This window comes from Haliotis rufescens, unplaced genomic scaffold, assembly GCF_023055435.1.
Source record: "Haliotis rufescens isolate VD_foot unplaced genomic scaffold, xgHalRufe1.0.p SCAF_3, whole genome shotgun sequence".
Lineage (NCBI taxonomy): Eukaryota > Metazoa > Mollusca > Gastropoda > Lepetellida > Haliotidae > Haliotis > Haliotis rufescens.
In genome coordinates this window covers 65,815,875-65,830,411 of record NW_025964001.1, presented here as the reverse complement: position 1 = coordinate 65,830,411, position 14,537 = coordinate 65,815,875, and the positions used below count along the sequence as shown (strand labels likewise).

At 49.8% G+C, this 14,537-nt stretch overlaps 1 protein-coding gene across 1 annotated transcript in view; it reads left to right on the top strand.

The window, feature by feature from the left end:
• The window catches only part of LOC124152838 (DNA repair protein RAD51 homolog 2-like), a 62,561-nt gene extending 59,252 nt beyond the window's left edge, over nucleotides 1–3,309 (top strand). Inside the window, exon 10 of the mRNA XM_046525885.2 lies at nucleotides 2,850–3,309. Within this exon, the coding sequence (XP_046381841.2) occupies nucleotides 2,850–2,941 (92 nt within the window). The 3' untranslated portion in view covers nucleotides 2,942–3,309. The remainder of the gene's footprint in view (nucleotides 1–2,849) is intronic.
• The last annotated feature ends 11,228 nt before the right edge of the window (nucleotides 3,310–14,537 follow it).

Sequence of the window (14,537 nt, the reverse complement as noted above, 5' to 3'; positions counted from 1 at the left end):
CAGGGAGGTAGGACATTGTACAGGGAGGTAGGACATTGTACAGGGAGGTAGGACATTGTACAGCACAGTGACACATTGTACAAAGAGGTAGGACATTGTACAGGGAGGTAGGACATTGTACAGGGAGGTGGGACAGTGTACAGGGAGGTAGGACAGTGTACAGGGAGGTAGGACATTGTACAGGCAGGTAGGACATTGTACAGGGAGGTAGGACATTGTACAGGGAGGTGGGACATTGTACAGGGAGGTAGGACATTGTACAGGGAGGTAGGACATTGTACAGGGAGGTAGGACATTGTACAGCACAGTGACACATTGTACAAAGAGGTAGGACATTGTACAGGGAGGTAGGACATTGTACAGGGAGGTGGGACATTGTACAGGGAGGTAGGACATTGTACAGGGAGGTAGGACATTGTACAGCACAGTGACACATTGTACAAAGAGGTAGGACATTGTACAGGGAGGTAGGACATTGTACAGGGAGGTAGGACATTGTACAGGGAGTTAGGACAGTGTACAGGGAGGTGGGACAGTGTACAGGGAGGTAGGACATTGTACAGGGAGGTAGGACATTGTACAGGGAGGTAGGACATTGTACAGCACAGTGACACATTGTACAAAGAGGTAGGACATTGTACAGGGAGGTAGGACATTGTACAGGGAGGTGGGACAGTGTACAGGGAGGTAGGACAGTGTACAGGGAGGTAGGACATTGTACAGGCAGGTAGGACATTGTACAGGGAGGTAGGACATTGTACAGGGAGGTGGGACATTGTACAGGGAGGTAGGACATTGTACAGGGAGGTGGGACATTGTACAGGCAGGTAGGACATTGTACAGGGAGGTAGGACATTGTACAGCACAGTGACACATTGTACAAAGAGGTAGGGCATTGTACAGGGAGGTAGGACATTGTACAGCACAGTGACACATTGTACAAAGAGGTAGGACATTGTACAGGGAGGTGGGACATTGTACAGCACAGTGACACATTGTACAAAGAGGTAGGACATTGTACAGGGAGGTAGGACATTGTACAGGGAGGTGGGACATTGTACAGGGAGGTAGGACATTGTACAGGCAGGTAGGACATTGTACAGGGAGGTGGGACATTGTACAGGCAGGTAGGACATTGTACAGGGAGGTGGGACAGTGTACAGGGAGGTAGGACATTGTACAGGGAGTTAGGACAGTGTACAGGGAGGTAGGACATTGTACAGGGAGGTAGGACATTGTACAGGGAGGTAGGACAGTGTACAGGGAGGTAGGACATTGTACAGGGAGGTAGGACATTGTACAGGGAGTTAGGACATTGTACAGGGAGGTAGGACATTGTACAGGGAGGTGGGACAGTGTACAGGGAGGTAGGACATTGTACAGGGAGGTAGGACATTGTACAGGGAGGTAGGACATTGTACAGGGAGTTAGGACATTGTACAGGGAGGTAGGACATTGTACAGGGAGGTGGGACATTGTACAGGGAGGTGGGACAGTGTACAGGGAGGTAGGACATTGTACAGGCAGGTAGGACATTGTACAGGGAGTTAGGACATTGTACAGGGAGGTAGGACATTGTACAGGGAGGTAGGACATTGTACAGGGAGGTAGGACATTGTACAGCACAGTGACACATTGTACAAAGAGGTAGGACATTGTACAGGGAGGTAGGACAGTGTACAGGGAGGTGGGACAGTGTACAGGGAGGTAGGACATTGTACAGGGAGGTAGGACATTGTACAGGGAGGTAGGACATTGTACAGGGAGGTAGGACATTGTACAGCACAGTGACATATTGTACAAAGAGGTAGGACATTGTACAGGGAGGTAGGACAGTGTACAGGGAGGTGGGACAGTGTACAGGGAGGTAGGACATTGTACAGGGAGGTAGGACATTGTACAGGGAGGTAGGACATTGTACAGGGAGGTAGGACAGTGTACAGGGAGGTAGGACATTGTACAGGGAGGTAGGACATTGTACAGGCAGGTAGGACATTGTACAGGGAGGTAGGACATTGTACAGGGAGGTGGGACAGTGTACAGGGAGGTAGGACATTGTACAGGCAGGTAGGACATTGTACAGGGAGTTAGGACATTGTACAGGGAGGTAGGACATTGTACAGGGAGGTAGGACATTGTACAGGGAGGTAAGACATTGTACAGCACAGTGACATATTGTACAAAGAGGTAGGACATTGTACAGGGAGGTAGGACATTGTACAGGGAGGTAGGACATTGTACAGGGAGTTAGGACATTGTACAGGGAGGTAGGACATTGTACAGGCAGGTAGGACATTGTACAGGGAGGTAGGACATTGTACAGGGAGGTAGGACATTGTACAGGCAGGTAGGACATTGTACAGGGAGGTAGGACATTGTACAGGCAGGTAGGACATTGTACAGGGAGGTAGGACATTGTACAGGCAGGTAGGACATTGTACAGGGAGTTAGGACAGTGTACAGGGAGGTAGGACATTGTACAGGGAGGTAGGACATTGTACAGGGAGTTAGGACAGTGTACAGGGAGTTAGGACATTGTACAGGGAGGTGGGACATTGTACAGGGAGTTAGGACATTGTACAGGGAGGTAGGACATTGTACAGGGAGTTAGGACAGTGTACAGGGAGGTGGGACATTGTACAGGGAGGTAGGACATTGTACAGGGAGGTAGGACATTGTACAGGCAGGTGGGACATTGTACAGCACAGTGGGACATTGTACAAAGAGGTAGGACATTGTACAGGGAGGTAGGACATTGTACAGGGAGGTGGGACATTGTACAGGGAGGTGGGACAGTGTACAGGGAGTCGGGACTTTGTCCACACTGATACAAATGCTTGTGTTTACAGATGATGGTGCCGGCCACTACCATGGAACAGATCCCAGCATGCAACACATCCGAGTCAGATCCTCACTTCCCATACAGGCGTCTCAAGTCTGAAACTGCCACATTGACAATGCAATACATCCCACTCACAGGCATGCAACAGGTTGGTTGCCCTATCTGGTCTTGGGATCGGACTACTGTACTGTTTGAGGCCCTGCACTTGGGCAAATTGGCCTAGAAACATATTGGAACAAGAAATAAAAATGGTTTAGCTACACATTTTCCAGATGAGCGCAAGTACAACCTTGTCAGGGCTTTCGTGAAGCAACATGTTATCAGAAAGTTGGACAGACCCGGATGTCCATGATAGCCATGGCTTCAGAACTCACTGTGAACTGTTGGTGTTGAAAAGTGGTGTCGTAATAGTATGGTGTGTTTCAATATTGTACTTCAGTGTTTTGAGATTAAATTATTTTTTCCAACTGTTTATGCATTTGTCACTGACAAGACCGACAAGCATGTCCACAACTGCAGAAGGATTGCAGGTTATTAAAGTCCCAGCACCATATGCTGGTAACAAGAGGCAACTGAATGGATGAGGTTGTCATGCTTTTGTGACTTGGTTATGGTGTGTCAGAGTACACTAATGACATGGATTGTTGCTCATAATATCAATCACTGGATTGTCTGATCCAGACTCAATTGTTTAAAGGCAGCCATCAAATGGCTGGAATATTGATGATTTCAGCGTTGAACAAGAAACAGACTGTTTTGTGTCTGTTACATAGATAAAGTGGTAACTCAGATTAACTCATTCCTACAAATACAGGAATGATGTACTGGTAGATAATGGAGTGTGGACCAGATTAACCAGTGACTGATGTAATGAGCATGTAATATTCTACTATCAGGTACCTTGTCAACCAATCGGACAAGACATCCAGCTTGGCTACACGAATCAATATGACAATAGCCGGCACAGGGTAGCCAGGCCACACGACCCAACACAAACAATGGCTGGCACAGGGAGGCCTGGCCACATGACCCAACACAAACAATAGCCGGCACAGGGTAGCCAGGCCACAAGACCCAACACAAACAATGGCCGGCACAGGGTAGCCAGGCCACACGACCCAACACAAACAATGGCCGGCACAGGGTAGCCAGGCCACACGACCCAACACAAACAATAGCGGGCACAGGGTAGCCAGGCCACACGACCCAACACAAACAATGGCTGGCACAGGGTAGCCAGGCCACACGACCCAACACAAACAATGGCCGGCACAGGGTAGCCAGGCCACACGACCCAACACAAACAATAGCCGGCACAGGGTAGCCAGGCCACATGACCCAACACAAACAATGGCCGGCACAGGGTAGCCAGGCCACATGACCCAACACAAACAATGTCCAGCACAGGGTAGCCTGGCCACATGACCCAACACAAACAATGTCCGGCACAGGGTAGCCAGGCCACATGACCCAACACAAACAATGGCTGGCACAGGGAGGCCTGGCCACATGACCCAACACAAACAATAGCCGGCACAGGGTAGCCAGGCCACAAGACCCAACACAAACAATGGCCGGCACAGGGTAGCCAGGCCACATGACCCAACACAAACAATAGCGGGCACAGGGTAGCCAGGCCACATGACCCAACACAAACAATGGCTGGCACAGGGTAGCCAGGCCACATGACCCAACACAAACAATGGCTGGCACAGGGAGGCCTGGCCACATGACCCAACACAAACAATAGCCGGCACAGGGTAGCCAGGCCACAAGACCCAACACAAACAATGGCCGGCACAGGGTAGCCAGGCCACATGACCCAACACAAACAATGGCTGGCACAGGGTAGCCAGGCCACATGACCCAACACAAACAATGTCCAGCACAGGGTAGCCAGGCCACATGACCCAACACAAACAATGGCTGGCACAGGGAGGCCTGGCCACATGACCCAACACAAACAATAGCCGGCACAGGGTAGCCAGGCCACAAGACCCAACACAAACAATGGCCGGCACAGGGTAGCCAGGCCACATGACCCAACACAAACAATGGCTGGCACAGGGAGGCCTGGCCACATGACCCAACACAAACAATAGCCGGCACAGGGTAGCCAGGCCACAAGACCCAACACAAACAATGGCCGGCACAGGGTAGCCAGGCCACATGACCCAACACAAACAATGGCTGGCACAGGGTAGCCAGGCCACATGACCCAACACAAACAATGTCCAGCACAGGGTAGCCAGGCCACATGACCCAACACAAACAATGGCTGGCACAGGGAGGCCTGGCCACATGACCCAACACAAACAATAGCCGGCACAGGGTAGCCAGGCCACAAGACCCAACACAAACAATGGCCGGCACAGGGTAGCCAGGCCACATGACCCAACACAGTGGCCAGCACAGGGTAGCCAGGCCAGATGACCCAACACAGTGGCCAGCACAGGGAGGCCTGGCCACATGACCCAACACAAACAATGGCCGGCACAGGGTAGCCAGGCCACATGACCCAACACAGTGGCCAGCACAGGGAGGCCTGGCCACATGACCCAACACAAACAATGGCCGGCACAGGGTAGCCTGGCCACATGACCCAACACAAACAATGTCCGGCACAGGGTAGCCAGGCCAGATGACCCAACACAAACAATGGCTGGCACAGGGAGGCCTGGCCACATGACCCAACACAAACAATGGCCGGCACAGGGTAGCCAGGCCACACGACCCAACACAAACAATGTCCAGCACAGGGTAGCCAGGCCAGATGACCCAACACAAACAATGGCTGGCACAGGGAGGCCTGGCCACATGACCCAACACAAACAATGGCCGGCACAGGGTAGCCAGGCCACACGACCCAACACAAACAATGTCCAGCACAGGGTAGCCTGGCCACATGACCCAACACAAACAATGGCCGGCACAGGGTAGCCAGGCCAGATGACCCAACACAAACAATGGCTGGCACAGGGTAGCCAGGCCACAAGACCCAACACAAACAATAGCCGGCACAGGGTAGCCAGGCCACACGACCCAACACAAACAATGTCCAGCACAGGGAGGCCTGGCCACATGACCCAACACAAACAATGTCCAGCACAGGGTAGCCAGGCCACACGACCCAACACAAACAATGTCCAGCACAGGGAGGCCTGGCCACATGACCCAACACAAACAATGTCCAGCACAGGGAGGCCTGGCCACATGACCCAACACAAACAATGTCCAGCACAGGGTAGCCAGGCCAGATGACCCAACACAAACAATGTCCAGCACAGGGAGGCCTGGCCACATGACCCAACACAAACAATGGCTGGCACAGGGTAGCCAGGCCACATGACCCAACACAAACAATGTCCAGCACAGGGTAGCCAGGCCACATGACCCAACACAAACAATAGCCGGCACAGGGTAGCCAGGCCACAAGACCCAACACAAACAATAGCCGGCACAGGGTAGCCAGGCCAGATGACCCAACACAAACAATGTCCAGCACAGGGTAGCCAGGCCAGATGACCCAACACAAACAATGGCCGGCACAGGGTAGCCAGGCCACATGACCCAACACAAACAATGGCCGGCACAGGGTAGCCAGGCCAGATGACCCAACACAAACAATGTCCAGCACAGGGTAGCCAGGCCAGATGACCCAACACAAACAATGTCCAGCACAGGGTAGCCAGGCCAGATGACCCAACACAAACAATAGCCGGCACAGGGTAGCCAGGCCAGATGACCCAACACAAACAATGTCCAGCACAGGGTAGCCAGGCCAGATGACCCAACACAAACAATGTCCAGCACAGGGTAGCCAGGCCAGATGACCCAACACAAACAATGTCCAGCACAGGGTAGCCTGGCCACATGACCCAACACAAACAATGGCTGGCACAGGGTAGCCAGGCCACACGACCCAACACAAACAATGGCTGGCACAGGGTAGCCAGGCCACACGACCCAACACAAACAATGGCTGGCACAGGGTAGCCAGGCCACACGACCCAACACAAACAATGGCTGGCACAGGGTAGCCAGGCCACATGACCCAACACAAACAATGTCCAGCACAGGGTAGCCAGGCCAGATGACCCAACACAAACAATGGCCGGCACAGGGTAGCCAGGCCAGATGACCCAACACAAACAATGTCCAGCACAGGGTAGCCTGGCCACATGACCCAACACAAACAATGGCCGGCACAGGGTAGCCAGGCCAGATGACCCAACACAAACAATGTCCAGCACAGGGTAGCCAGGCCAGATGACCCAACACAAACAATGTCCAGCACAGGGTAGCCAGGCCAGATGACCCAACACAAACAATGTCCAGCACAGGGTAGCCTGGCCACATGACCCAACACAAACAATGGCTGGCACAGGGTAGCCAGGCCACACGACCCAACACAAACAATGGCCGGCACAGGGTAGCCAGGCCACACGACCCAACACAAACAATGTCCAGCACAGGGAGGCCTGGCCACATGACCCAACACAAACAATGGCTGGCACAGGGTAGCCAGGCCACATGACCCAACACAAACAATGTCCAGCACAGGGTAGCCAGGCCACACGACCCAACACAAACAATGGCCGGCACAGGGAGGCCTGGCCACATGACCCAACACAAACAATGGCCGGCACAGGGTAGCCAGGCCAGATGACCCAACACAAACAATGGCCGGCACAGGGTAGCCAGGCCACACGACCCAACACAAACAATGGCCGGCACAGGGAGGCCTGGCCAGATGACCCAACACAAACAATGTCCATCACAGGGTAGCCAGGCCAGATGACCCAACACAAACAATAGCCGGCACAGGGTAGCCAGGCCACATGACCCAACACAAACAATGGCTGGCACAGGGAGGCCTGGCCAGATGACCCAACACAAACAATGGCCGGCACAGGGTAGCCAGGCCACATGACCCAACACAAACAATGGCCAGCACAGGGTAGCCTGGCCAGATGACCCAACACAAACAATGTCCAGCACAGGGTAGCCAGGCCAGATGACCCAACACAAACAATAGCCGGCACAGGGAGGCCTGGCCACATGACCCAACACAAACAATGGCTGGCACAGGGTAGCCAGGCCACACGACCCAACACAAACAATGGCTGGCACAGGGTAGCCAGGCCACACGACCCAACACAAACAATAGCCGGCACAGGGTAGCCAGGCCAGATGACCCAACACAAACAATGGCTGGCACAGGGTAGCCAGGCCACACGACCCAACACAAACAATGGCTGGCACAGGGTAGCCAGGCCACACGACCCAACACAAACAATAGCCGGCACAGGGTAGCCAGGCCACATGACCCAACACAAACAATGGCTGGCACAGGGTAGCCAGGCCACACGACCCAACACAAACAATAGCCGGCACAGGGTAGCCAGGCCAGATGACCCAACACAAACAATGGCCGGCACAGGGTAGCCAGGCCAGATGACCCAACATTGGCTACAGGACCCATCACAGATAATGCCTCGCAGTATGGCCTGATAAATAATTTCACTCCTGATAAACAGTCGGGTATTGTGAAATATTCTCAGAAGTAGCAAATGTATGAAGATGTGACAATCAAAATTGCTTAAAAGGAAGGACATTATTAGGATGAGTGGGAAAATCCCACAATCTTCACAACCACGACCCAGGGTCTTATTTTGTAGATTTATATTTTTAAATAAGATAACTTTATTTCTGGGACTAAATGTCAGCCTATCCAGTCACCGGCGGTAGGTGCGCCCCCAAACCCATCCTTCCCAGTTTCAAGAGGGGCTGTTCCACGAAAAACGAAAAAGCACTGGACAAGAATCAAGAAACAGGAATTTTTAATGTACAGAACAGCCTCGTAGGGCAGGGTACAAACTATCTGCATTTGGGAAGAAACATAACTATGGACATCCGTAGATATACATAATGTACATTATAAACTAAGCGGGAAAAGAAAGTATAGGTTTGCAATTTGTAATTTTCCTAAAAACAGCGATGACTAGTGGAAAGTGGGTATTGGGAATATGACTGCCCAGGGACAGGTGCCAAAAAACAACTCACCCGAACTCGTGCGGTGACAAAAACAATGGTGAAACAGGTTTCCCGCCATAAACTGCACGTGCATGTTAGCTGTATAAATGCGTTCGTCTGCAGGGTATAACCACCCCACACGTGATGAAAGCACACAAAAGAAATGCCCCGACTGTCACAGGAGCAGAGAGAGAGCCATCGGTATGGCCGAAATGGGGGCAACACAGGTCCAAATTGCCAGAAGGTTTGGTTGTACACCATTGACAGTAGCCAGGCTGATTCAACGGTACAAGCAGACAGGGAGGACACAGGACAGGCCTAGATCCGGACGACCCCGAGTGACAACACCACTGGAAGACGGTCAGATGCGGCTCATTCACCTGCGAAACAGATTCGTAACGGCGACGGCGACGGCAGCAACAGCGTTGGGACATCCCATTAGCCAACGTACAGAACTACGACGACTTTGTGCTGCTGGAATCCGAGCGTATCATCCTTTCCGAGGAATGGTACTGACTGCTCAACATCGACGCCTGAGACTGCGATGGGCGAGGCAGGTTCGACGCTGGCAAGTGAGAAATCGGCGTCGAGTGCTGTTTACTGATGAAAGTCGGTTTAACTTGTTTCGAAATGACGGCAGAGAACGAGTTTATCGACGCAGAGGGGAACGTTGGGCTCCGGCGTGTATTCGAGAGGTCCATCCATTCGGCGGGAGAGGTGTCATGTCGTGGAGCGGTATTTGTGGAGATCAGAAGACTGATTTGGTGATTATACAGGGAAACCTGAACGCTGTGCAGTACAGAGACCAAGTTTTGCAGCCAGTTTTGCTTCCGTTCTTACAAAACCAACAGCAGGGGACATTGTTTCAACACGACAATGCCAGGCCCCATACTGCAAGACTGACTCGGATCTTTCTTAACCGAACGTTGACGTTTTGCCCTGGCCTGCCCACTCACCCGATATGAATCCAATTGAACATCTGTGGGACCATCTTGACAGACAGATTAGAGCACGCCATCAGCCTCCCATCAACAGACAAGAATTGCAGCAGGCCCTGAGAGACGAGTGGCAACGGATTCCAGTCCACGTCATCAGAAGACTGACGTCATCGATGAGGCGGCGTATCACAGCATGCATTGAGGCAGCTGGAGGTTATACACGCTATTGAAGGCAACTGTGTCGACAATGAACTTGTTGTGTGTCTGACAATTTTTTGGTGACATTTCAGATAACTTTCGAAAATGAAATTTCTTACCCCACCCGTGTTTACCTTGAGCTTACATTACCTGTGATTGCACAATTTCATTCAAACTGTGATTGATCAATCATTTGTTACCCCTCCCTAGATTATATTATAATTAACAACAAAACCTCTTCTTGTTATTTTTTTTATCGATCATGGAACTCGACCTATACTTTCTTTTGCCGCCCAGTTTATATAGAGGTATTACATATCATTTTCATTTACAGTATAGGGGGCGGTCAGGTAGCCTAGCGATTAGAGCGTTCGATCGTCACGCCGAAGACCCGGGTTCGATTCCCGACATGGGTACAATGTGTGAAGCCCATTTCTTGTGTCCCCCGCCCTGATATTGCTGGAATATTGCTAAAAGCGGCGCAAAACCATACTCACTCACTCATTTACAGTATAGAAACATTTATGTATATCATGAGGTGGCTGGCAGGGTACACTTAGTGTTGATATTGTATTGATTATTTTTCTTCTTCTTTTTTTATCGTACAAAAACGTCCACTTAGGACCTGGTACAAAAATAAAGCATTTATGTGGTACAGAGATGAGAACATGGTATATATACACAACATAAATGCATGAATTTATCTCATCTAATTTGGGCCCTTATGCTGGTCTCAGCTTAAACATGCGAAATACAGTCCTGGCAACAAGACCTGACCATTCTTTTGGACGGTTCATAAATTGTTTTAGGACAGTTTAGTACAGAGAGAACAATAGTATTTGTGCAATATACCCCCTGACATATATATTAGAAGATTAACTACGAATTAACACATTGCTGCTTATCTGTCTATTATTTCACTGAACCAGGCGGGATTCTGGATTAAAACAGGATGCCGTTGTACAAAGGGATCTTAGCTCTAAGGTGATCGTAACTCCCATACCTTAACAGACTTACGACAGTCGTAGCGCTAAGGTTGTTTTGTTCAAGGGCACCCTGGTTCTTCCAAGCCTTTGATGGACGCAGGGAAAATTAATGGATCGGGTGGTCAGGCAGGATGACTTGGTTGATGGCGTGCCAACGTAGATCGTTGCTCATAATATCACCCACTGGATTGTCTGGTCTAGACTCGATTATTTCCAGGCGCCGCCATCCAGTATTTCTGACTACCGCGTTAAACCAAAAAAACGCACACGTTATTTCACTCTACGTAACTACACGTTTCCACGCGATTAATTTGACCCCTGTCCTTGTTCCTGGGAGCACGGGTGGCCCAGTCGTCTAAGGCGCCGCGATTCGCTGTGCAGAGTTGCGTCCCTTGGGCACGCCAGAAACCTATGATTGTGGGTTCGAATCCCGGTTCGCCCCAATTATGTTTCTAGGTTTGTCAGCACCATACCCGTGCTCGTGGGTTTCACGGAAGTGGTAAACGTCTTAGACCTGCATCACTTCGAGCTTTCCTCCCACATTAAGCTGACACGCCGTGATATAACTGGAATACTGTTCAAAGCGGCGTTAAACCCAACTCACTCACTCACTCCTTGTTCCTTCTTTACGGGGCATGTGTTTTCCTACGTGTGACTCATATTTGATTAAATCTGTCGTTGTGAGTCACCAACCACGGTCAGATCTGTTATAGGTTTTCTTGGGATTTGATTATTGTTTGTTGTTTAACGCCTCACTCGGCAATATTCCAGCTATATGACGGCGGTCTGTAAATCATCAAGTCTGGACCAGACAATCCAGTGATTGACATCATGAGCATCGATCTACGTAATTGGGATACGATGACATGCATCAACAACGTCAGCGAGCCTGACCACCCGATCCCGTAAGTCGCCTCTTATGAAAAACATAGTCGCCTTTTACGGCAAGCATGGGTTGCTGAAGACCTCTTCTACCCCGGATCTTCACGGGTCGGCAATCCCCCAAACGTGTTCCTGTGCGTGTGTTTGTTGTACACCTGTCTGGACTTATGCGGGGTTTTTCTGCTCGCCACTGATATACTCTGTGTCAGTTTAACATATATACCCTACCCAGACGCAGTATTCTGACTCTGAGCCGACCACGCCTTGTTTTAGCCCCGTTATGCCTTTCATGCTTGTAACACCAGGCAGTGAAGCAACTATACAAGCATTTGGTCCCTGAAAAACAAGTTATCATATTTTAAAATATACATCAACAAAGTATAAAATCAAATCCAAATGGAGCCGAGAACAATGCTAGACTTGAGTTGGATTCCTTTCTTGTTTTCTTCTCTTGGCTCTGGGATACAGACTAGGTGACAACAAGTATCATCTTTTAACGCCTTTTGACATGACGCGACCGGAGCCGATCCATCGACCTACCGCTCTCGACAGACGCACCGCAATGGTTCGGCAACCGTTAACATGACCTTGGATCACAGCCCCTCTTTAAGTAGGTATTGATGCCGTCTGTTCCTCCTTTGACTGTAGTATTTAAGAAATAGGCAACATTCTGAAACGTACAGTCTGCATTTTCCTCCGGTTTGCGGAATTATTCCGACTTCGTGTTCGAAATGGCTCAAATTGAATTTTGGAGGAAAATTAAAGCAACTTTGAAAGTGCATGCCGCGACCGACTGATTCCTTGTGAATGAGTTAATCTTCATACAGACCCTGAAATACATATATCCAAAACAACCCATGCAAGTCAATTATTATGGGCATGTCTAGATTACTGCAGTATCTGAAAATAACAAGAGTTTCTGGGCTCCAGTTTATTATATTTAATAAGATACTTTAACAACTGTTGGTTTTTTTTCTGTAAGATTTGTTCTTTTCAGATGTTGGTCTATGATTGAGTGAATTAAAACGGCAATTTATCAGCTGTGCCCTTTTGTAAGCCACGGAGCCGTGTTCAGGCATTCAGAAGATAGAACTAGTTGCATGGAAAATCTTTTAGAATGAAAACGTATTTTGTGGGTTTTTTTTCGCTTGATGTCGGGCCACCTTGATTCCTCTCGGGAACTCAAAGTAAGACAGTGTTTGAGTAGAAGTGTGAATGGAACATGTAAAATGCTTCGATAAACTTATTTCATATATTCTATGCGGAGTAGTTGTGAACAAACGCTTTCAAGAAGTTCGACAGTCGAGGGCAGTTTACAGTAAAAAGTCAGAATTATTTACGCTGATGTGTAAACAAGGTAGGCACGCAATAAACGTGAGTGCAAAGTGGTTGTTGAATTAACACATTCCAATCGACTGACTTGTGACGCTTTAAGTATGCTGCACGTGCAAGTCGTGCGCAGCATGCGCAACCACATTCTTGGCGGTAACACAGGCTGTACGGTGAACGGTGAACGGTGAGCGAGTGTTAATAACCTAAAAGTATCAATGTAACATTCCGTTGGCAAATTAAAGACACTGTTGTTAGTCATTCTGCAAGAAAGTTGGTACTTATTAACGAAAATATTGTTTGTGAATATTGCACATTTTCCCCAAGAGACGTCAGTCAGTGACATGTGCTACAGTTTTAAACATAAGGCCGGCCACAGAAGCGTTAATGAGAACATTAATCATATATTCTCTTGTGCCAGAGCACAGGAGTATAGCTTTCCATCTCCCTTGGAGCATAGACTGTAGCTTCCATCTCTCTTGGAACCTTGGTCTGTAGCTTCCATCTCCCTTGGAGCATAGACTGAGCTTCCCATCTCCCTTGGAGCATAGACTGAAGCTTCCATCTCCCTTTGAGCATAGACTGTAGCTTCCATCTCCCTTGGAGCATAGACTGTAGCTTCCACCTCCCTTGGAGCATAGACTGTACCCGCCATCCCCCTGGAGCCTAGGTCTGTAGCTTCCCATCTACCTTGGAGCATATACTGTAGCTTCCATCTCCCTTGGAGCATAGACTGTAGCTTCCATCTCCCTTGGAGCCTTGGTGTGTAGCTTCCATCTCCCTTGGAGCCTTGGTGTGTAGCTTCCATCTCCCTTGGAGCCTTGGTATGTAGCTTCCATCTCCCTTGGAGCCTAGGTCTGTAGCTTCCCATCTACCTTGGAGCCTTGGTCTGTAGCTTCCATCTCCCTTGGAGCCTAGGTCTGTAGCTTTCATCTCCCTTGGAGCCTTTGTATGTAGCTTCCATCTACCTTGGCGCACAGGTCTGTAGCTTCCATCTCCCTTGGAGCCTTGGTATGTAGCTTCCATCTCCCTTGGAGCCTAGGTCTGTAGCTTCCCATCTACCTTGGAACCTTGGTCTGTAGTTTCCATCTACCTTGGAGCCTATGTCTGTAGCTTCCATCTACCTTGGAGCCTTGGTATGTAGCTTCCATCTCCCTTGGAGCCTATGTCTGTAGCTTCCATCTCCCTTGGAGCCTAGGTCTGTAGCTTCCATCTCCCTTGGAGCCTAGGTCTGTAGCTTCCCATCTACCTTGGAGCCTTGGTGTGTAGCTTCCATCTACCTTGGAGCCTTGGTATATAGCTTCCATCTACCTTGGAGCCTTTGTA